The sequence below is a fragment of the Chanodichthys erythropterus genome, chromosome 5 (assembly GCF_024489055.1).
Source record: "Chanodichthys erythropterus isolate Z2021 chromosome 5, ASM2448905v1, whole genome shotgun sequence".
NCBI lineage: Eukaryota > Metazoa > Chordata > Actinopteri > Cypriniformes > Xenocyprididae > Chanodichthys > Chanodichthys erythropterus.
Window position 1 is genome coordinate 38,106,963 of NC_090225.1, and position 25,132 is coordinate 38,132,094.

The following is a 25,132-nucleotide window of genomic DNA, read 5'->3' on the forward strand; positions in this document are numbered from 1 at the left end:
TGCCTCATGACCTTCCAAACCACTTTAGAGATGACAATGCAATGTCCTGGTTGAGTGTGGACCTCTGGTTCATAATGTTGTTCAAATTATTGCCCGTTCAAAATATAGATTTTAATGTCACACCATATGATGCCCATTTTACGGACAAAATGTATTTGGCCAGAACTTTCTTAAAAATCATGCACAGACATCAACGCTTTCTGTGTTCATTAAAAATGCCTAATTCTGTTATTTAAACTGTAAATCTATCAATTGTTTATACTTTGCTGAGATATATTGTCATATTAGTAAAGTCACACATAGCCCGGACAGTCACACCATATGACAATTTTGATGTTTAGATCAAAATTCGAAGTATTGGTCTTCATACACCAACTAAAGCTATGGTACGCTGTAGTAATATCTTGTTAGAGGAACAACATAAGGATATACATTTTTTTAAAAATACCCATTTTCTTTAGTAAATGACATTATGGACAGGTAGAACTGTACGTCATGTCATCCACCCACTTGTATTGTTCACTTGAAAGAGTGAATGAAAACTAGTGAGTGAATTCGGACAGCTGTTGTGTGTACATCGATGTAGATTAACTACTTTCTCCACATAGATCATTGAACAGAGTGAGCGTGTTTACGTTTTTATGGACCTATTTCATATACTCTAGTGCTCTAAACATGAACCAGCAGTGTGTATGCGCACATATTTCATTACGTCTTCTTCAAATGAAATGAAATGTAACGTTACACAAAGGACACCGAACTGTACGTCTGATCATACGGTGGCGCATTGCTGCCACATATTATTTTTTCCACTCAATTGTCGTTCAAACGACATCTTTTCTAGTTCAAACGACATATGTCATTCAAACGACATCTTTTCTCGTTCAAACGACATATTATTTCGTTCAAACGACATCTTTTCTCGTTCAAACTACATCTTTTCTCGTTAAAACAACATTTTGTACGTGACGTGTACGAGAAATACCTTTATCTGATCTATAATAGAGAATATAGACTAGATCAGTGCCTTTATCACTCTTCCGCACTCGAAAAGCAGAAGCAAATATAGTGTAAAATACCTTTCGATGCCTGGATCGATGGCAGTGCAAAGTAATGAACACAATATTGTTTTATTGGCCTATATGCAGTTTCTAATAGCCTAATAAAGTACAATTTTATCATTTAGCATTCCTTATTTTCTGGAAAATATAGGTTTATTGGCCTCAATGAGTCTGAGACTCCTAAGGCTGCATTCACACGGGGCGCCGGCGTTAACGCTTCTCGTTTACTTTGAATGGGTGACGTCATGCGTTGCCGAACTGAATTGTGGGTTCCGTCGCATCGCTTCACTCGCGTTGCAAGCGGCAGAAGTTGAAGATTTCTCAACTTTTCAAGCGCCAACGCAGGCGTCATCCAATCAGATCGCCCTATGCAAATACCCTAGAGCAGTCGCAGCCAACTGCGTTCGTGCAACACCGGAAAGTAATGTGATTGGCTGTAATCACTATAACGGTTGTGTCAGCACAAGCTTCAGACACGCCCTCCGCCAAGCGTTGACGCTGACGCCCCGTGTGAATGCAGCGTTTAGACAGTTTAAATGTTCTTTCAAGTTTCTCCCTCGTTTTGGCATTTTGTTGTTATAGAGGGTTAGATTTCTAAAATGCTTAAGGTGCCCTCAACTCTTCTTTTCTATCTCCATGGTCATATTTTAATATTCATGTGTCTGTAGTGAGTGTGTTGCAGGTCTGTTTTTTATTGGTTGTTGTTTCCCCACAGCATCATTTTGTGGGGCTTTGTAAACCTGTATTAACTCTAGTGTAGAAAAATTCCACACTATTCACTCATGGCAGTAAAACCGGGCATTCTAGTCAATCTACTGCAGTATTTCCTCTCTCAATCAGTAGAAAATGTGGTTAACGCCCGGTCATGCATAGGGGGAAAAATACCGTCATATACCGTGAAACCAATATAATTTTGAAAAATACTGTGATATACATTTTTGGTCATATCGCCCAGCACTAACGGAAAGTATTCAGACCCCCTTAAATTTTTCACTCTTTGTTATATTGCAGCCATTTGCTAAAATATATATATTTTTTTCTCATCAATGTACACACAGCACCCCATATTGACAGAAAAACACAGAATTGTTGACATTTTTGCAGATTTATTAAAAAAAGAAAAACTGAAATCACATGGTCCTAAGTATTCAGACCCTTTGCTCTGTATTTAGTAGAAGCACCCTTTTGATCTAATACAGTCATGAGTCTTTTTGGGAAAGATGCAACAAGTTTTTCACACCTGGATTTGGGGATCCTCTGCCTTTCCTCCTTGCAGATCCTCTCCAGTTCTGTCAGGTTGGATGGTAAACGTTGGTGGAGAGCCATTTTTAGTTATCTCCAGAGATGTTCAATTGGGTTTAAGTCAGGGCTCTGGCTGGGCCATTCAAAAACGTTATTTTAGCTGTGTGCTTAGGGTCATTGTCTTGTTGGAAGGTAAACCTTCGGCCCAGTCTGAGGTCCTGAGCACTCTGGAGAAGGTTTTCGTCCAGGATATTCCTGTACTTCGCCGCATTCATCTTTCCCTCGATTGCAACCTGTCGTCCTGTCCCTGCAGCTGAAAAACACCACCATGCTTCACTGTTGGGACTGTATTGGACAGATGATGAGCAGTGCCTGTTTTTTTTCCACACATACCGCTTAGAATTAAGGCCAAAACGTTCTATCTTGGTCTCATCAGACCAGAGAATCTTATTTCTCACCATCTTGGCGTCATTCAGGCGGGCTTTTGTCGGGCCACTTTGCCATAATGCCCTCACTTGTGGAGGGCTGCAGTGATGGTTGACTTTCTACAGCTTTCTCCCATCTCCTGACTACATCTCTGTAGCTCAGCCACCGTGACCTTTGGGTTGTTCTTTACCTCTCTCACCAAGGCTATTCTCCCCCGATAGCTCAGTTTGGCCAGACGGCCAGCTCTAGGAAGGGTTCTGTTCGTCCCAAACATCTTCCATTTTAAGGATTATGGAGGCCACTGTGCTCTTAGGAACCTTAAGTGCAGCAGAATGTAATACAAGTAATGTAATTATATGATGTTGCACTATTTCTGTATAAGTAATAAATAGCTAGTAAGATAATATAACGGTAACTAACGTTACAGTATGCAAGTAATTATTCTATCGATATGTAATGCTAAATAAAGTTTGCTAGTACATTATTTTAGCAACATGACAAGCCAGTAAATTAGCAGGTTTCAATAGTTGCTTTGCACAGTGCGTGACATTTTATCTGTATGTTATGCGGCTAGAGTTTTGACACTGAGTCAATGGGCTCCGAGGAATTCACACCCACAGCGACTTCGAGGAGTCACCGGGCGGGGAGAAGAGGAAGCATCAGGCAGGGGACGGGCAGGCCTGTTTTGAAATGATCTTAGTTGTGTAGTTAAAAAATGAAACGAATCAAGCAGGGATACTTACTTGTCAAGCAGAAATGTGGCTAACTTTGCATCGGTTTTTAATCCTTCCAGGACACGTAGCTCCCTCCACCTCGGAAAAGCCGCTCCGATATTTACCCTTGTTTTATTTCGGGCTCTATCTAATTTTTTTTATCATCATCTGTCTTTTTCCGTTTACCCAGTTTTATTTTATGAGCAGGTGCCACTCGAGGAATCGGCAGTTTGGATTGTTTGTCCAGCATAAGCAAAACTGCAGCACACCTGTAATCTTGAATTTGATGCCTGTACGTGTTGGCGCTGTGCATGAGAGGAGTGTGATCAGCGCGTACACGAGCTTGATTGACACTAAGACACTCCTCCTGGCTCTGTTTGGTTGTTTCTTACCAGGAGCGGTGTATTTCTGCAAATGGCAATAGGACCAATGGGAGGAGCCAGAGGAGCTTTTTTTTTTTTTTTTTTTTTTTACGATTATCGGTCTCATATTCTACTGTCAGGACATAATGACAGGTTTAACCAGTGCACAAGGAAGTCGACCGGAAGTTGAAGTCGGCCGCGTGTCACCATCTTGTAGCAGAACTTCACTTGTGCTAGCATCCCATTGACTCCCATTCATTTTGGCATCACTTTGACAGCGAATAACTTTACATCTGAGGCGTTTAAAGACTCCATTTGTCCATTATTTATTTCTAAAGATACACGACAATGTATAAAGGGCTCCATTACTTTCTATGTTACCGTACAGACAGGAGGAGAAGCTCGCTGGCAATAGTATGCATTAACTTAATATGGCGTACTGGCGTTACATTTTAAAATACTATGCAAAATAATTAATCAGAATACTTACTCCTGCTCACTCACGCCAAAGAACTCCCCGCTCAAGCTCGCCGTCTCTGCAAGATTAACGATGGCAGTTTGCACGCACAGCTACTAGAAGATTTACATCTGTCAGACAGGTTGCTGACGTCATCAAGCTTAGTTTGAGTCTGCGCGTCAGAAACGGAAGTGCTAAAAATCGCTAAAAATGGGCTTCACTTGTCTCAATTGAGTTCCAATGGGGTCGCTGTGTCCATTTCTTTTACTGTCTATGGGTTTAACAAATATGTAAAAAATACATTTTTGCAAAAGTTACCTACTGCGGCTTTAAATGATTTTAGCAAATGGCTGCAATATAACAGAGTGAAAAATGTAAGGGGGTCTGAATACTTTCCATACCCACTGTATGTATGTATGTATGTATGTATATACAGCTATGGAAAAAATTTAGATTGATTTCTGAACTTGGAGTGGTCTCTTAATTTTTTCCATAGCTGTATGTATGTATATGTGTGTACCATATTAGTAAGTACTGTGGTACCACAGTGTAAATCTGTGTATCATTGTATCTAACACATCACTGTACCATTTGTAAGAGTTATGTTCTCCATTGTAGCTGATTGGATTATTGCTGACATGTTAGCCATTCGACAAAATGCACTTGGACACGTAAGATATGTCCTGAAAGATGGTCTGAAGTGGCTTCCTTTGTATGGATGGTATTTCTCCCAGGTAGTGTAAGCATCTATTTTAAGGAAATAGTCCCTTTATTCATAAGCCAACCACAAATGTTTGTGTAAATATTGCAAAAATCCATTCTTATATAAATTATGATTGAATTGAATGGTCTTATAAACAGTTTACTCAGAAGTTCATTCTGCTTGTGTTTTATAAATAAGACAGTGTATATTTCTGGCTATATCATTTTGATGTCATTCACAGCATGGAGGTGTGTATGTGAAGAGAAGTGCCAATTTTGATGAGAAAGCCATGAAAAAGAAACTATCATCTCAGACCAAACTGGGCACACCTGTGAGTATATCCATAGCACTCACTGAATGAAAATCCAGAAACACTCTTTTGCTTGGTCTAAAAAATAAATAAATAAACATGCAGGAGGAAAAATTTAAAAGGCTATGTTGTTATTTAGGGATGTTTTTAGGCATAACACAGAGCAGTTTTAATGAGTTCCATGCAGCTTGCCATGTATAGAATTCATTTGAAATGCTTTTACATGCCTGTCTCCATTATATTAAGTTATTTAATGGTTTATTCAGAATTTCAGGAATTCAGTGTCTTGGCATATTGTTGACCAAGTTTGGTGAGAATTGCATGTAAACAATTGGAGTATTTAAAAATTCAGTCTGCAATATTCAAAACATCCAAAATGGTGAAATCCTGTTGGGCAGAGCTGTAATTAAGAGCTTAATTACAGAGCTGTAACTGTAATTAAGGCTATGTTCAGACTGTCACTCCAAATCCATTTTTTGTGCAAATCCAATTGAAATCTGATCAGCTTTAGCAAGTGTGAACGGCAAAAAATGACATGATGCAATTTTTTTTTTTTACAAATCCGTTTCAAGGTACATTCATTTGTGGTTTGAAATCCTATTCAAATCCTTTTAGCAGAGACAACAACACAGAATAATGCCACACATACCAGCCTCCAACGTTTCGAAATGGATACACAAATAATCGGATTTGCACTGACCGTATGAATGTAGTCTTAGAAAGCTGTCCGGCTTAGGGATGTTAATTTTGGTCATTTTAATTTTACTTGCGCAAACAGCAGAACAACAGGACATGAGGATTCACACATTGTAAGTTTATCACACACCTGCAGGGTGGAAGTTAAAGGATTAGCGTGCTTTGCTGTGTGACATGGAGGCACTCATGTGATCACTTAAAATACCTCCTAAGCAACTTAAAATACGTTATACAGATAAGAGTAATGCATTATAAAACTGTAAATATCTACAATTTGTGTATACTCACAATAATAAAATGTTGTGCTTCCATAAAATAAAGCAATCAAGATGTGCTTTCTTCCATCTCCATGTGAACTTCTAATCTTAAACGAACCAATTCAAATCGAAAACAGATTGTCCCTGATTATGTAATCCGTATGAAAGTTGCATTTCTGTTGTATTTCTCTCCAAAGGAGTGTCCACTGTCCTGCGGAGATGAGAGCTTCGTCAACTTCGCAGCCGACATGGACTCAGAAATCACTAGTATATTTAATTAAGACATTTGTTTTGCGGCAAGCTTTATGCTTGAGTTTGAGCGTGAATAGTACGTCCATATTAAATGCTCATTTATGGTTTAGTATTTAATTTAGCCTAATGTTGTGCATTTAGTCCATTAATGACTGAAAGTTAGTCTTAAACTCATCCTTAGATTTAAACCCTTGTAGCTAAATCGTACAGGTATTTAATTTATGGGTGAAATATAGGAATATAATAAATCATAAAGCCAGGAGGGGATTATGCACATATACTGCATTAACTACAACGAATTATAATTAATTATAATTACATATATGGTCAGTTTGACCAGCAAACTGTTGGTCTCTTTATAGGCTATTATAAAAGGAAATGTTATTCTCTGGCCACAAAAATAAATATAAATTTATTTTATATTTATATTATATTATATCGATTTGGCAATTGGTCCTTCTTCAGGAGGATGTTCTTCGGCGGGTTTTCCAAACGAGGTTTAAACTGAAGAGTAATATAACCAGAAAATAAAGAAGAGAGGTGATGGAGAATGTTAAAGGTGTGACAACAGAAAACTTGTGCAACGAACAACTTGTGCCACTACAGTAATTTCTAAACTTCTACACTAGGAATACATAAATGCAACTTGAACTACAACGGCGGATACATTAATATTTGCGGGTACAATCATATTTGTGTATACAATCTTCATGCGTGTCTGTATGTGTGGGTGTGTGCATGCATTTTCGCTTTTATTGCCGTTTGGTATGCTGCGCCTGGCTCATAGTAATTTGATCTGAGGTGGCCGCAGCCCCTTTGAAGTCATGAGGGAAATGTTCAGGAATCTTTCGAAATAGAGATAAAAAGGGTCTCATGATCCATTAGTGTCCGCCAGGCCGGAGCCAATGTGAGATTTACAAACCAAAGTTCACTGAATTGAGGCTTAAACAGTTTATGGGGGGATCTGCTCATTTTCGAAACTGTGCAGACCCTACACTCTGGGGGGTATCTATTTTGCACAACCTTACATGTTTTAGAGTTTAACCACTTCACTGCTGTCTGTTTTTCTTCCTGTATTGTGAGTTATTGAAAAGTTATTTTGGTTTTTACAAATTTGTAAAAATGTGCTCCTTTACAGTCACACCAGTTCATGTGTATATATAAATTCAGTTCAGTTCAATGTTGATTCAGTTCCGTTGTAAAGATCAATTATTAAATTATTAGTTCATTTCATCTTTAACGCAGTTCTGCAAAATAAAATAAAAAATGTCATTATCCAGCTCAGTTCAGTTCTCATACAACTGCATCATTACAGTCAGATCAAGTGTTCCCCTACTAAGTAAGCCAGAGGCAACAGTAGCAAAGAAACCAAACTCCATCAGGTGACAGAATGGTGAAAGAACCCTTGGGAGAAACCATGCTCAGTCAGGGGGCTAGTTCTCCTCTGGCCAACAAAACGTGTGATTATGATTTAGGCTGTATCACGTCACAATTCAGATCAGGATCGGTAGCATACAAATATTCATCCAGTTCCTATTGCTTGAAGATAGGATTCATCACACCAGTATGGAGACGAAGCTGGTCATAGGTCTGTGCAGATGACCTGTCTGGTTCTTGTGATTCTTGAGGATCTGTGCCAATGGCTGTCATGTCGACGAGGCCTTCACAGGGAATTGTCTAGTAGATGCAGTCTGCTGACATTCAGGGCTGCGTTGTGGTCATGTCTAGCTGCAGGTCCACCACCTGATCTATATTTGGACTGGTTTTGGCTGACTGCTGTAACCTCTAGATATGTATGAGACACAGACTAATTAATGTTAATGTAGATGCCATTCTTCTTACAATGTAACAAGTACATTGGGTATTGTAGGAAGTGTTCCAGTTCCAGTTGACGTAATTTATGCAGCCAAACAATCATTTAACTGATTTGAATAATAGAAATTGATAATGTGTTGTGTATGCCAAGTTAAAAGGAAAAAAAAAAAAAAAAAAAAAAACAAAGCTTCTCAGTATTTTACATTGATATTAGATACCACTTCTTTTCTTAGCCTTCTATTAACACCTTTCCAACTCCACCACGTTTTAAGAATGATCTGAAAGGTCCCCAAACTCCATCAAAACTGTATTTATTCCTTAAAATATAAGTTATCTTTTCCATTGACATATTTGTTACAATTTCTTTTAGCCAACGTCCTATATTTGGAGCACAAATACTTTTCCAATTTAAAGAAATGACGTTTTGCTTGAAGAATACATATATTTATAAATATAAAATCTTTCTTTTCTAACTTGACCTCTTTAGGATATAAATGAAATAAAAAAGTACAGGTGACAGTGGGATGTTAACATCTAGGATCTTCTCTATCATTTCTTTCACACCTTTCCAAAAACTCATAACTTCTTCGCACTTCCATATGCAATGATATTATGTACCATTAAACTTGCTACATCTTAAGCAAGACCACTGGAGTTATATAAATCCGCATCAACCACTTATATTGTAGCAGTTTCAGATGTGTTCATTGTCTGTGATTGAGCTTTTTTACATGCTTCCATCCAGTCCTCCATCTGAATATCATCATTGATTTCAATCTATAAACTGGAAGCCTGGAGATTGGATGAGTCCTTTGATCCTGACACCAGCATATTGTATAATAATGAAATTAAACCTTGACTAGAACAATTTCTTGTAATTTCTTTTTCTAGAATAGACGATGTTGAAATATCCAGAGTTATTTTGTGATTTGAGTATGAAATTTCGTATTTGTAAATAAAGAAATGTTTTGTAGGAATATTGTATGTATTGACTATTTCCTCAAATGTCATAAGAGTATTGTTAACATAGATCTGCTATCTTTCGGATGCCCTTGTTGGCCCAAATCTTGAAACCTGCGTCCAACCTGCCTGGTTTAAACGTTCTATTGCCCCAAATGGGACTAAAACAAGATAAAGGGTAGGTGAGACCTAAATATTTGTTCACGTCATACCGTACAGCAATCATATTTATAATTATAGGGTTGGAAACATTTTAAGATCTTTTAAATTCTTATAAATTTAAAGGTAGGTCCAATTTGATAGAAGATTCTATATCCACCCAAGGTGGGTAGTTCTGAGATAAATAAAACATAATTGTTCTAAGTTGGACTGCACAATAATACCAATGAAGGTTAGGACACTGTAGACCTCCTCTCTCATATGGCAAATACAAAAATGTCAGTCGGAGTCTGGAACTTCTGTTATTCCAAATGAATTTAGTGAATATCTATTTAAGTCTTTGAAAAAGAGATTTAGGAGGAGGTAGGGGAATGTTCTGAAATAAATATAAAAATTTTGGTAAAACATTCATTTTTAAGATATTTATTCGGCCAATTAAAGATATGGGTAAGGACATCAATCTTGTCTCAAACTGCCGGCCCGCGGGCCATTTACGGCCCGAGCTCCCCCTCTACTCGGCCCGCAACTGATCTCAAAAATAAAACATAATCCGGCCCGCTAAATTATTATTCATATTATTATAATTTATATTAAAATATAATTTATTATCATTCACATATCGCGTCACATAAGCGGCCGAGCCGCATTCTCCTTCTTTCCAATACGCTTTTGCTCCAGTGGCGTCTGTCGTTGCTATGCAACCATGAGCCGCGCTCTCAACCGTGTCGCTTCTATTATGAGCGTGCTTGCCCAAATTACAGTAAAAGCACTCGACTTTAAGTCACGAGCGTTGATTTAAACCACCGAAACGCGTCCGATGCAGCCATTAAACGTTACCGATGCTCAAACGGCATCTTGGACAAATACGCTGCCAGGTGTCTGTCAAGTAACAAGTGTACAAATGTATTCAGGGATTGTATTTGTTCAGTACAGTGTTGGTCAGTGCAAAACACTTCCACTAAATATTAAACTAATTATGTATGAAACAATGAGAGATTTTTATTTTTTGGCAAAATAAAGTTGATATATCTCCAGTTTTTTTTTGTTTATTTCTGACCCCTCCACACCACAAGTGTTGATGGTTTTGTTCCTAAATTACTATTTTTTTTTTTTTTTTTTTTTTTTCTCCATGCACCTTGTTGTATGTGAGAAGTTGCACCAGACTATTGCAATTAATAGTATATTAGGCCTAGTAGTATTATATTAGTAATAGTATTATATAATTATATTACACTCTAACAATGAGAGAGACACTGCTGTTTACATTAAGTATGGTAAATATAATATTTAGAGTATAGGTATAAAGATATTTTAGTAGGCAAATTTGATGTAAATGAGAAAATGCAAAGGAAAGTAAATTTTCTGAAATGTTGTGCTTTCTTGCGCTTGAATGTTATGGCCCTCCTATGAGGTGTCAATCACAGAAACGGCCCCCCGGCAATTTGAGTTTGAGACCCCTGCTATAGAGCTATTAACACTTTCAACAGGCGGATTATAATTTACTTGTACAATACTTTCTAATTTTGGTACAATTTTTATTCAGGTATGTAAAACAATCAACGATACTGAAGGTTGCAGCACAGCTACTAGGTTGCTGTCTGTCAATCTCATTTAGATACAGAATAGAACTTTTAGAATTATTAATTTTTGTATCCAGAAATTTCTCCAAATACACTAAGGTCCAATAAAGCAGGTATTGATGTATCAAGATGTTTTAGAAAAAGAATTACAACATTAGCGAATAATGCAATTTTATGTTCTGTCTGTCTAATCTTAATGCCTGTTAATTCCACATGTCTTTTTTTACTGCTATTGCAAAAGGCTCGATGGAGATGGCAAAGAGCAGAGGAGAAAGGGGTGAACCTTGTCTGCACCCTCTTGAGATACTAAATGGTTTTGAAACTATATTATTTGTCAACACTTCTGCTGTAGAGCTATTATAGGATTCTTTATGAATTTTGTATTTTTGTATAAGGATACTGCTGCATGGTCAGAGATGACTATGCTGTGAGATATACAGTCTGTTATTGTAAGCAATTGTGCAGATATTAGAAAATAATTGATATACGCAAATATGTTTGTTGCATACCAGAATAACATGAATATGATCTTGCTGTTGGATTAAGAGCTCTCCAAGCATCTGATTTAAATTTAGGTCTTTCATAAATTCCTGTATCAATTTCCTAGTTTTAATATGCATTTTATCAATCTCTGTGGAACAATCTTTAGTAGGATCTAGTACACAGTTCATATCCCCTGCGATAAGATAGTATCCAGGCAAACTAGCAGTTAGCAAAAACAAATCATTAATACATTTATTGTCATTATTTGGACCATATACATTAAATTGATCTTTTCTGAAAAGATGGTACATTGTAGCATAAGATATCTTCCTAATGGATCTTTAGTTACCTTCTGAACCTGTATTTCTGAACCTCCGCTCCCGAAATGCATTCCTCGGCCTCTTTCACTCGCTCCTTCACCTCTTTGATCACTGACATAACACCGTAGATTTTACTCGTAACTCGTTTGTCCATTTCTTGGCTTGTAAAGCATCTGCATTGCTGTGGTTCAACACTTTTGTAGCTTCACTGTCACGAACAGTGTCATCTTCCTCCATCTCTCTTAGCTCGTCTGCATGATCAGAATCTTGTGACATCTCTTGCGCTTCGTTATTCACTTTTTCTTGTTCTCTTTTTTTTTTTTTTTTCGGTAATTACCAAAAGATGTGATAAAGTTTTAAGTGATTTTGAAGGATTATTATTTAACAATGTAGGTGGGTCGTTAACATGTTTTCTCAGTACTGCTCCATAACCGGATGTCCTTTTTTCATAATTTAGTAGGAAATTACTAGTCACCCAATTTATCAATTATGCATTCCGTTAATTTTGTTTTGTCAGGGCGCAAAGAAATATAGAGCGTAACAGTGAAAACTAGATAAAAGATTATCTATGTGTATATTAATATCACCAGCAATTAAGACTTTGTCTGCAGCTAGTACTAATTCCAATTGAAAATCAGAAAATTCTTTAATGTCTTTAATTCTTTAAAGTCTGTCTGGTGCCCTGGTGGCCTGTATACAGTAGCTAAATATCTAACAGGATTTATCACTTACACTAGATAACGTCACATAAAGCAAAGCACCATCACTACAAAATAACTATACTTATACCTCTGAGTAATATGGTAACAACATTTTTCAAGAGTACTTCTTATTCCTCCTTAAAGAGGCTGTTTGATTTAGTTTAGCCATAAATGTTAATTAATTAGATAAGGCTCATGTTTATAACAGTAATCTTGGGGATTAGACTCATTTAAAATGATGTATTCATCTGGTTTTAGCCTGGTTTCTGTCAAACACAGCACATCTAGGTTATGATCTGTGATTATATCATTTACAAAAAGTGTTTTTCTAGATATTCATAAAAAAATAGATATAGTACAAATGAACAAATAATAAAGCTTGGTTTGATATGTTAAACATCAATTAAATTGTTACCCTTCAATGGATTTGAGAGTCTGTTTTGAGATTTATCTGACTTTTGTGACATGAGACGGCTAGCAGATGGTCAGTTTAGCCAGTCTGCTTCCTGACCTGGGCCCCAGTTAGTCAAGTTTCAACTTCAAAGGCCCCAATATACTTCAAATTAAATTGAAGAATGAACTGATGTGACGTCATTTCGAACAAAATCAGGCCAAAACGAAGTTCGTTTTGTGTTCTTTTTGGAACTTCGAAACAGCTTGCCAAAGCGAACTTTCAGGAAAAGTTTGCTCTAGCTGCAAAACACCTTCGTACTACCGTTGGTCCGTGGCGATAACGTAATAGGAAGGTGTACACTGAGGCTCCGCCTTCATTCACGTGGAACCCTTCTCTCTGACTCATTTCATTACTCGAGTTTGTTGAGGTAAGATTTCGAACTTTGTTTTACTCTTAAACGAAGAATGAAAAAGAACTTTGTTTGAAGTATATCGGGGCCTTAAGACTATGTACCTTAGACAGCCAGCCATTGGGTGATGAGTCTGCTACGTATCTCGTCACCCTGGGCGATCGGGGAGGGGGACAGAGCATATTACAATGTGTGACATCATAATTGCAAGTTCACTCACCTCTTTAATGTTGTTTTTAGTTATCTTCAATTGCTGAAGTCGGACATCATTAGTGCCAACGTTAATAACAATCATTGTGTATTTACGATTGGCATTAGCCAGCACTTTTAAATTTGCTTTGATGTTAGGCACTCTAGTTCCAGGCAAATGTGACTATGGTGGCTGTTAGGGGTGTAACGATACATTGTTACATCAAGATATGACAATATGCATCTCTGATGTAAAAGATATGATCCGTGATAGAGCTAGTTCTATCCAAGACTCAGTTTACTGTATTTATAAGGTGTAATTCACACACAAAAAAATCATGTACTCACCCTTGTCATTTCAAACCTGTCAGATTTTTGTTCAACTTCTAAACGCAAGTGAAGATCTGTTTTTGAAACCGGGGAGATTTCTGTCAAGCCATTTAAAGTCCATTCCTCTAAAACTTAAAAGATCCAAAGAAAAATTGTCTTAAAGGCATTGTAAAAATAATCAAATCGTCTAATCCAAATCCAAGTCTTTTGAAGAGACACAATGGCTTTATATGATGAACAGATATACGACACCCATACTGTAGTAAGCACAGATGTTCAAATGCTTGTGATCATGCAAAACGACATGAGTGAATAAATGCAGAATTAAAATTTTTGGATGAACTAACCATTTACAGTTTGGGAATAGTCATTTTGACATGCTTTCTTGCTATTAGAACTGTGATTGATTTGCATTGATCATCTGAAGCTGGAACGGCACTCCTCAATGTGAAAGCGCAAACATAATTTAAATCACCATATCACATTTAGTTTTAGTACTATGATTATTCATTTTAGATGGTTTATTCCTATATGTATAGTGCATTAATAGCTGGAGAGGCGGGGCATAGCGAGCAACGGGAGAGTCTATGTGTGTGCGCCCACTATGTGTAAGACTCAGCTAATGTCTGCATTGAAAGCGTGAGTACTGCGTGAGGGGAAAAATGGACGTTTTTATGGAATTTCAGTGACATTATTACATTAAACTACTGTATGTAATGTTGAATATAATGTATAATAATGCAATGGGGGAATATTTGAGTCTTGATAATATATTATTTTTAAAAATAAAGTAATGAGAATTAAAAAAACTTTATTTTGACTCAAAATATTGCAATGGCATCGTGAGTTCATGATCGTGATTTGTATCAAATCGTGACGTGTATCGTTATGACCCTACTGGTTGGTGTTCACAAAAGTAAGTTTTCAAAAAAGAAATGCTTGTTTACAAGCTGTTTTATTGACGTCTTTCCGAGGTTGAAACACTGATTAAGCTATTACACGAGACATGATACGGATTTCGGTAAGTTGCACTGTATAATTTAACATAACTTCAGATGTTTAGTCGTGTTTATTTCGCGCTGTAACTGGTATTAAAGCGGAGAAGAGGATGTTCATATGTGCTCCGTGCTGCAGCTTCCCTTTAACTGAGGCTCTAAAGCGATCTGTCTTGTCACATTAAACAGCGCCAAAACTGTATGTATTTTTTGAATCTCGTAATAAGATGGACATCATTTGAAATCTGCGACTTTGCTTCATATCAAAAGTAACAAAGCACAAAGATTACTACGATGGGATATATTTATACTTTATTGGATGGGAGGCACGCTCCATGTTCTGTTCATTCATCAACTGAAAACAGACTAGACTAATTGATTCTTGGGATTTAAGAATCAATATCGGTTTGTAAAATGAGAATCTATTAAAATCAAGAAATCAATATATATATATATTTTTTTACCCAGGCCTACTCCCAACAGTTTTGGGATGGCCCCTTCCTGTTCCAACATGACTGCGCACCAGTGCACAAAGCAAGGTCCATAAAAATATGGATGAGCGAGTTTGGTGTGGAGGAACTTGACTGGCCTGACCTCAACCCGATAGAACACCTTTGGGATGAATTAGAGCAGAGACTGCGAGCCAGGCCTTCTCGCCAACATCACTGCCTGACCTCATAAATGAGCTTCAAGAAGGATGGTCAAAAATTGCCATAAACACACTCCTAAACCTTGTGGAAATCTTTCCCCAGAAGAGTTGAAGCTGTTAAAGCTGCAAAGGGGTGGGCCAACTCCATATTAAACCCTACGGATTAAGTATGGGATGTCATTTAAGTTCATGTGCACGTAAAAGGCAGGCATCCCAAAACTTTGGCAATATAGTGTGAGTTCATTCTCATGAACTACTGAACTCTGACCGCTGTGTGACACTGTCTGCTCAGTGGTGCAAAGAGTGACAGAATGAACTCACAATGAAGAGCAACACAGCATACATTTCATGCACTCAAATGTCTGAGATGTAGTGCAATGCAGAGCAAGAAGAGCAAAAAGAGCAGAAATTGAATGTACATGAAAAACAGCTGGTTCAGAAGTATAGGTAAGAATGAACTCAAAATGACCAGAAGCTGAGATGAAAATGAACATAGAATTAATAAAAATAGATTTATTTCTAATTAAAAGAAAGACTAGTACAATACTTGTTTGGATAATAAAGGAATTGAAATGACAACATTACAAACAATTTTATAAAGTTGACCCACATGGGACTCGAACCCACAGTCTCTGGATCATGTGTCTGTCACTCAACTCTTTGCACCACTGGGCAGGCAGTGTCACATAGCTGTCGAAGTTTAGTAGTTAATGAGAATGAACTCACAATCAAGAATTTTTATAAAAATGCACCATATGTTATATTTATAAATTTTAGTTATCATTCACAGAAACATTCCATATCAGGAACAGAAGCAATTTGTACAAAATAACCATTTAGCATGCTAAGCTAATTAACATAAGACAACAAACACAAGCAATGTCATATTCAGAGACGAATATCTCGGGAATGGTAGCGAATATCAAAAATCCGTTCAGTCATTTCGATGCGGCTAGGTCCAAAGATCATCTGAGCTGATTTTGGACAAAATTGGACTAAATTTGTGGGAGGTGTAGCAAAAAAACTGTTTTTCATTTATTTCAATATGGCGGACAGGGACATTTAAGGAAAATGACAAATGACACATCGTTGGAATTGGCGTTAGCCAGGGAATAAAATGACATAAAGCATACACATTTTGGAAAATGTTTTCAAAAGTTATAAGCGTTTTTGCAAAAAACATTATATCTGTGGAACAGTAGGTGGCGCTGTGTTGAATCTTCTCAGGTACCTTCAGGACCTTCTAAAGGTCATACGTACCAATGTTTGTGAAGATATGTCAAATTGTTTAAAAGATATTGCAATTTATGACAAAATTCAAAATGGCGGACATGCGTATCATCTAATGTTGACAAAATCTATATCCTCGGATTCGGCATGGCCAAAGGAATCCACAGACACCAAGATCTTGATTTTCTGACAAACTATTTTATAAAGTTGACCCACACGGGACTCTAACCCACAGTCTCTGGATCATGTGTCTGTCCCTCAACTCTTTGCGCCACTGGGCAGGCAGTTTCACAGAGCTGTCGAAGTTTAGTAGTTAATGAGAATGAACTCACAATCAAGAATTTTTATAAAAATGCACCATATGTTATATTTATTAATTTTAGTTTAGATCATTCACAGAAACATTCCATATCAGGAACAGAAGCAATTTGTACAAAATAAGCATTTAGCATGCTAAGCTAATTAACATAAGACAACAAACACAAGCAAGGTCATATTCAGAGACGAATATCTCGGGAATGGTAGCGAATATAAAAAATCCGTTCAGTCATTTCTATGCAGCTGGTCCAAAGATCACCTGAGCTGATTTTGGACAAAATTGGACAATATTTGTGGGAGGAGTAGCAAAAAAAATTTTTTTCTTTTATTTTAATATGGCGGGACAGGGACATTTAAGGAAAATGACAAATGACAAATTGTTGGAATTGGTGTTAGCCAGGGAATAAAATGACATAAAGCATACACATTTTGGAAAACGTTTTCAAAAGTTATAAGCGTTTTTGCAAAAAACATATCTGTGGAACAGTAGGTGGTGCTGTGTTGAATCTTCTCAGGTACCTTCAGGACCTTCTAAAGGTCATACGTACCAATTTTTGTGAAGATATGTCAAATTGTTTAAAAGATATTGCAATTTATGCCAAAATTCAAAATGGTGGACATGCGTATCATCTGATGTTGACAAAATCTATATCCTCGGATTCAGCATGGCCCCAGGAATCCATAGACACCAAGATCTTGATTTTCTGACAAACTGTTCAAAAGTTATTGGCCAAAATAGCAATTTTTCAGATCTCATGAACTGTAGGTGGCGCTGTTCCCAAATTTGGCATGGAACCTCAGATCATGGTATTTATCAAGTGTACCAATTTTTGTTTCGATTGATCAAATTTTGGCCGAGATATAGCCTCTATAGCAATTTCAGGTCGACCTCGTGAACTTCATGACAACATAACTTTTGAACAAATATGAATACAAAAAATCTGTTCAGTCATTTCTGTGCAGCTCAGATCAAAGATCATCTGATCAAAGTTTGGACAAAATTGGACAAAATTTGGAGGAGTAGTAGCGAAAAAATGGATTACTGTACTTTTCAAAATGGCTGCTACTGAAATGGGCGGAGACTTAATATAAGATGTTGAATAGCATCAGCATGAAGAGCCAAATCAGATGTACTAAATTACATTTTTCTAGAGCAAATGGTTCAAATGTTATAACCTTTAGAATGTTGAATCTTTGAACTGGTGGTGGCGCTATAGAGTTGGTCCTAGAGACTCCAAAATTGGTCAGATTTCTAGACATGACCATCACTACAAGCGTGCCAAATTTAATCATTTTCTCATGTTCTGTTGATAGGGCTGCCATAGACTCCCATTGGGGAGGAATAATAATATTAAAACTAACAGATACAATAGGGGCTAGAGCACATTGGGTGCTTAGCCCCTAATAATCCTTACACTAAAAATACTTACAGAACAATAGGATTTCAGCATCGTGCTTGAACTTAATAGTATAATGATAATAGTAGAAGTAAATAATAGTAAAAAAATAAATAAAAATAGGGCTTTAGCCCTATTTTTTTTTTATAAATACAGATATTTTTTTAGGGATGTACTATCTACAAATGAGCCATGATACAGAAAGAAAAAAGGAAAAAAAAAAGAAAAACATAAAGAGGTTAAATTCTAAAACATCAAAACACATAGACAATAGACACACTCAAACATATTTATGTGCACAAATACAACTTTTGTATTGTAACTGTTGTACTGAACTGTTGTTACTGTAAATCCAATCCACACTGCACCGACGGATGCCAACCAACGGCAACAGACACTGTCAGAGTGTTACACTCCAGTCCCTGTTGGTGTTGGTCAGAGCTTGTTTTCGCTGATTGAACATGTTCAACCGATTTGTCGGGCTGTGAAATGTCTGAGAAGTGATGTACTGTAAACGCCAATTCTCACCGCACCGACAGACAGTAACAGACAATTCAACAGGTTTTGTCAGATCAGTGTATTGGAGTCTGTGCAGGAGACTGACATAGTGAGACCAAAATGAGACGGTTTACCAGATATTTGGGCCAGAACACTTGAGCATAAAAAAAATACCTACATACATAAACATAAACAAACACCTAATAAAAGTACACCTGTGGAATATAATTGTTTTTACGATGCGTCGCAATGCTGTGAATGCATCAATGTTTAAAAACAAAAGAGTTTATTTTAATAAAAATTAAAAAGGCCTGTCATACATATTGATGCACTGTTTTATTATAGACTAAATGAAGAACTCTAATTTTTGTAGTAAGTTGCGTATGTCCTTCGGAAGCCAAAGCACTTGTGTCGGATGTTTTTTTTTTAATGAAAAGATCATGCGTGAATAAGAACATAATGTACAGGACATGCTTGATATTGAAAAAGTTAGTGAAATAAGCCACAAAAAAGATTACTATGCTCACTCACTATGCTTACACTGACACACACTTGAAGTACATGCACAAAGACTCCTCTCAGAAAACACTTGAATGGTCAGATATGCACAGAATTACAGTATTTCAAATTATCTGCACTGATGAGTATTTACGCAAGCATAGTCTGTTATGTCTGTTAAAAGCTCTTTTGTGATATATTGAGATTTGTTTTATAGAATTGTTACCCTCTGAATTGTAATCAAAACATGAGGAAAGTGAAGTAATTATTTTTGAAAACACTTCTCTGCAACAATTGTGGCCAAAAGAAGTCACGATAATGATCAACCAGTTTGAAATAACTAACTTCTATAAGCTAATGTGGCTTATCACAGAATGAGGCAGATGCTATTTTATAGTATTCTCTACAGTGAGAAAAGTTATGTTGATTGGCATTGCGTTATAAATATACATTGTCATCCTTATGAAAATGCCCAAGATGGCTTGAAGAACAGATTAAACCAGATACTGTCGCAATGGTGTGTTAATTCTTATTGTTTAATCAGTCAAAATATCTCTATCTGCAGATAATTCAGCTACAGCTGCATGTCTTTGTCCATATTAGTAATATAATACGTTTTATTACTGTCACACTTGTGTACTTTCTACACGAGGGCACCCTCTGCCGTCAAATATGAATGAAACATAAATGTTACATGAGCTTCATAATGCTTACATCACTCTATTTTGGGTAAAAATTAAAAAAAAATACTGCTCTCAAAATGTTTGAAGTAAATATACAATAATCCATAAGTTTTTATCTGAATGAGCACACATTTGGACTAAAAGGCCAGAGAGATTGTCAATATGATAAAACACAAAAAGGTATCAGCAGTTAAAGGTAGGGTAGGCAATTTGTTTTATACTGGTTGAAAAACTCTTAACATCCTGATAGCCATCAATAATTGAAGTGGTCTAAATATTATTACATATATTTTCTGCAGAAGTCTCCGGACCAATAAATGTTTGTCCAATCATTGCATTCTGTCTGATACGTTGTCCTAATTGCCGCATACCCAGCTGACGCATACATCAAACGTCATCAGCGGGCTATGTAAGGCTATACAGAGTTGTAGATGGACATTAGGCTTGTTCGAGATGGATCAGCGTTGTGCAGACCAATCGGCGTATGACATCAAAGTACCGCAAGAGTGTTTAGAGAGCATACAAATCCTTATGCTTTCAAATCGCTGCCCCTCTTATCAAGTCAAGTCAAGTCACCTTTATTTATATAGCGCTTTTTACAATGGAGATTGTGTCAAAGCAGCTTTACATTGATAATTGGCATATAATTTTGGCTGCACAGCAGCTCTTAAAGAATAGTGTCAATGCAGGCAGATCAAAAGCACTGTTGTGTTGATGTCATACGCCGATCGGTCTGCGCATGCGTTTGTCAACACTATCAATGCCTACAGTTGTGATACGCACTCAGAATTCTTTTGAACACTTTATATTAATATTTATCACATTGTTCACAGGAGAATAAAACACATTTTGGCTCGCAGGCCTTCCTTGATGTTAAATACTCTTATCGCTCCATTTGCTATTTAAGAAATTAACTAATTAATTATCAATCTCATCAAAATTGAACAATATCCCAAATCACTCACTTAATTGTTGTATAGCAACTTTCCTCACACATGAACTTAGTAAATCCACTCACAATTTACATCCAACACAGTACTCATGATGTACAAGATACAAAGTCAACAGACGATCCCACACTCAAGAAAAAAACATGTATTAGCCAGTTAGCCTGAAAAGGCCTTACACATCAAACCAGTAAATGCATAGTAGTGAAAAAAACAATGATTGAAATCGTCAAATGTCATCAATCAATAAAGGAAGAGAACAGAAGAAAATGCAGCAAGGGCTGGTGCAAAATGTGTAAATGTCAGTTCAGTAACCGTTCTGTAAGTTCATTAGTTGCGTAGTGCTGTGTGATAGTATTATCTGTGATATCGTAATTGTTTTAACGATGTGCGAGCTGACATTGAGTTTGTCACTCACGCTTTCACTGCATGATGTATGCCATTATTTGCCCTCAAAATTCAAGATACACGGGTGTTTTTGCCCTGATGAGTTTTTGTCTTATAATTATATCATATGAGATGTAGCTATACAGTATCACACGATCAAGTCTGCCCTTTTCCTCAAATCAGAATGATTGCAAATGTGATATTTTATACAACAGTTAAATGAACAAGTTAACATTGTGAGTTACATTTCAGACACAATATCGTCAATAGTTTTTCTTCATTTCGCCTATGAAATTTTCAAAATGAAGAACAGCAGAACAGTCTCTGTGCAACAGACAGAAATGTTTATATATACAGGGTATCTGCAGGGCATTAAAAAGCATGAAAAGTCATTAAATGGATTTTGCAAAAATTAAGCCCTTAAATGGCATTAAAAAGCATTAAATTTTATTCCTACTGGCATTTTTTTTAGATAGTTTTGAAGAAAAATAATGCTACCAAGTTTATATTGAATATAGCCTTCATAATTAATAACTTTGATTCACTGAAGCTAAGCAGGGCTGAGCCTGGTTAGTACCTGGATGGGAGACCTCCTGGGAAAACTAGGTTGCTGCTGGAAGAGGTGTTAGTGAGGCCAGCAGGGGGGGCTCACCTTGTGGTCTATGTGGGTTCTAACACCCCAGTATAGTGATGGGGACACTATTCTGTCAAAAAGCATCATCCTTTGGATGAGATGTTAAACCGAGGTCCTGACTCTCTGTGGTCATTAAAAATCCCAGGATGTCCTTAGAAAAGAGCAGGGGTATAACCCTGAGATTCTGGCCAAATTTTGCCCATTGGCCTCTGTCCATCATGGCCTCCTAATCATCCCCATATACTGATTGTCTTCATCACTCTGTCTCCTCTCCACTAATAAGCTGGTGTGTGGTGGGCGTTCTGGCTAGGGTGACCCCATGCGCCATTCTCCCAGGACGCGTCCTGTCCAGGATTTCTAAGTTGCATAAAATGTCCCAGTTTTGGTTTTGTTTTCATGTTTGCGGAAGGTAACGACTGAAAATAATTTGACCAATAGCATGCATTATACATAATCAACCGATCATGGCTTGCAAGAAGGCTGGATCTACAGAGAACGGTCAAGCATTGCAAACACGACAACATTTTAATGCATTGCATGAAGAATGCCAATAAGAACAGTGGCTTGTACAGACCTCCGTGTAGAAATCGCGTTCCTAAATCGCGTTCCAGGGGCACATCGATATGACCACTTTCACAATTAAAGAGGCAAGGGCTCAAGCCATTTAAGGCAATTTAGAAATCCTGGACAGGACGCGTCCTGGGAGAATGGCGCATATGGTCACCCTAGTTCTGGCGCAAAATGGCTGCCGTCGCATCATCCAGGTGGATGCTGCACTTTGGTGGTGGTTGAGGAGATTCCCCCTTTCGTATGTAAAGCGCTTTGAGTACCAAGAAAAGCGCTATATAAATGTAAGGAATTATTATTAATTATTAATATTTGCTGTCATAAAATATGTACATTGGTGTGATGCACACACGGAACCAGTTTGGTAACTGCCTCTGGCCGGTGCCAAATTGTTGTAACGCCGTTTTGGACAGCGGTGGGCTCTGACCTGCGGAAGGCTGCATCAGTGTTGGCAACTTAGCGACTTTTCAGACCGCTTTTGCAACTTTTTTCCAAGAAAGCGCGTTGTGACGAATATACTTTTTAACCTGATCTAGGTTACAAGTCTATCACAAATATGCAGATTTAAGTATGTCAAAGCTGTAATATTCTGAAAGGATATTGCTTCATAAATTTTACATTTATATTTAGACCAAATAAAATCCTATTTTTTTTTTTTTCCAGACAAGCAAATGTTTTACTCGTACAAGTGAATGACAAGGCTTAATGTCGAGCCCTGTATGAAGTCTTAATGGGCCACATTTCAGTCACAATTTCATATTGTCTGACAACAAAAACAGAAAAATGTATAGATGAAACAATTATTTAGTTTGGGTGCAGTACCAAATTTTCCCATTAGATGCCAGCAAAACACAGTGGTTGGATTTGTGATTAGCAGTATGGTAGAGGTTTTTCTCTCTCAAATATTACAAGCACGCACACACATTTTATTATTTTTTATTTTTTTTAATTACACACATACAAACCGAACTCTGACATCCATACTGACACACCCACACAATTATATCTGCATAATTTATCTAATTATCTAAATGGGGTTTCCTTTAAAAAAAAAAAAAAAAAAACAGCAATACTGTGAAATATTATTACAATTTAAAATAATGGTATTTTATTATATTCTTTAAATATAATGTATTTTTGTGATGGAAAGTGTCTGAACAATTGTTACCTCTGTGGCATTTCATATAGGCTTTTAGCAGATGAGCTGAATCATTATTTCAGCTATTTCATACAGATTATATAAACAGAGAATATTTGTTTTTTATTTGACTCACACGATTTAAGACCTGACATTTCAACGTTTATGTAGACCTAAGTCTCATTTTTGTGTCATTAGTATTCACAAAGTTAGTTCATTTTCTGAGAACTATCAGATTGGACTTCGTTCAGAGGGAGATGACAGATCACGCTTCAGATTAGTTTTCTTTATTTTACAAAGCACAACATTTTGTTTTTACTCTGAGTGTACACAAATAAAATAATATATTCAACAGATTAAAATGGTGTATAACTCTTAATTGTATGTGCAACATTGACGGAGTATTTTGAGTCTCTTTCACACTGGTAAGAAAAAAAACGCAGTGGGAGTTCCTCAGTCCCTCAACTCCCCGAGGGAGTTGAGGGCCCGAATGTGCTTTTTGTACCATGGTGTTGGATTAATTTCCTTTGTCTTTTACAGCACATTAGACTCAGTTGCTCCTTTGCACTTAAAAAAGATTGAGTCAATAATTTGTTGCAACATCAAGGTTTTCTAAGCTGTCTGGTATGCTAAGGCACTGAATCTGAATTATTTATTAAGCAATCTTTATTGGTAGAAGTGATGGTTCCACCATATTTCTGGCAGGGAGGCAGTTTAGCAGCCTTGACTAAATGTAGAATATACAAGACTAGATAATCTGAGATGTCGTCACTCTGCTGCAGAATTTCAACGGCATCAATATCGATTCCATGTGACAATATTAGATCTAAATTATGATTACGACAGAGTGGGTCCTGACACGTGTTGTCTAACTCCAATAGAGTTTAGAATGTCTGTAAATGCTAATCCCAATGCGTCTTTTTCATTGTCTACATGGATATTAAAATCACTAACAGCAAGGACTTTATCCGCAGCTAGTACTAACTCCAATAGAGAATCAGCAAATTCTTTGATAAAGTCTGTATGGTGTCCTGGTGGCCTGTATACAGTAGCCACCACAAATTTCAACTTGCATAACGTTACATAAAGCATCATCACTTCGAAGGAATTAGAAAGACTTTTGAGTAATACTGTAAATATTACTATAAATTACAGCAACACCACCTCGTTTGCCTTTCTGATGAGGATTGTATCGATAATCGTAACCTTGAGGGCTAGTTCTGGTTTTAACCAGGTTCTTGTCAATCACAGCACATCTAGATTATTATCTGTGATAATATAATTTACAAAAAGTGCTTTTGAAGAAAGGGATCTAATATTCAACAACCCAAGCTTTATCATTTTTTTTATCAGTATTATCTGTTTTTTATTT

General features: G+C 36.9%; 1 protein-coding gene across 5 annotated transcripts in view; it reads left to right on the plus strand.

Annotated features, from left to right (window-relative positions):
* The window catches only part of agpat5 (1-acylglycerol-3-phosphate O-acyltransferase 5 (lysophosphatidic acid acyltransferase, epsilon)), a 146,271-nt gene that overhangs the window by 28,970 nt on the left and 92,169 nt on the right, over nucleotides 1-25,132 (plus strand). For all 5 annotated transcript variants that reach the window (XR_010895256.1, XR_010895257.1, XR_010895258.1 and 2 more), the window contains exons 3-4: nucleotides 4,880-4,995; nucleotides 5,206-5,295. Coding sequence is in view for 2 of the 5 variants with exons in the window: in XM_067387015.1 (XP_067243116.1) it covers nucleotides 4,880-4,995; nucleotides 5,206-5,295 (206 nt within the window). In the remaining 3 variants the exon portion in view is untranslated. The remainder of the gene's footprint in view (nucleotides 1-4,879; nucleotides 4,996-5,205; nucleotides 5,296-25,132) is intronic.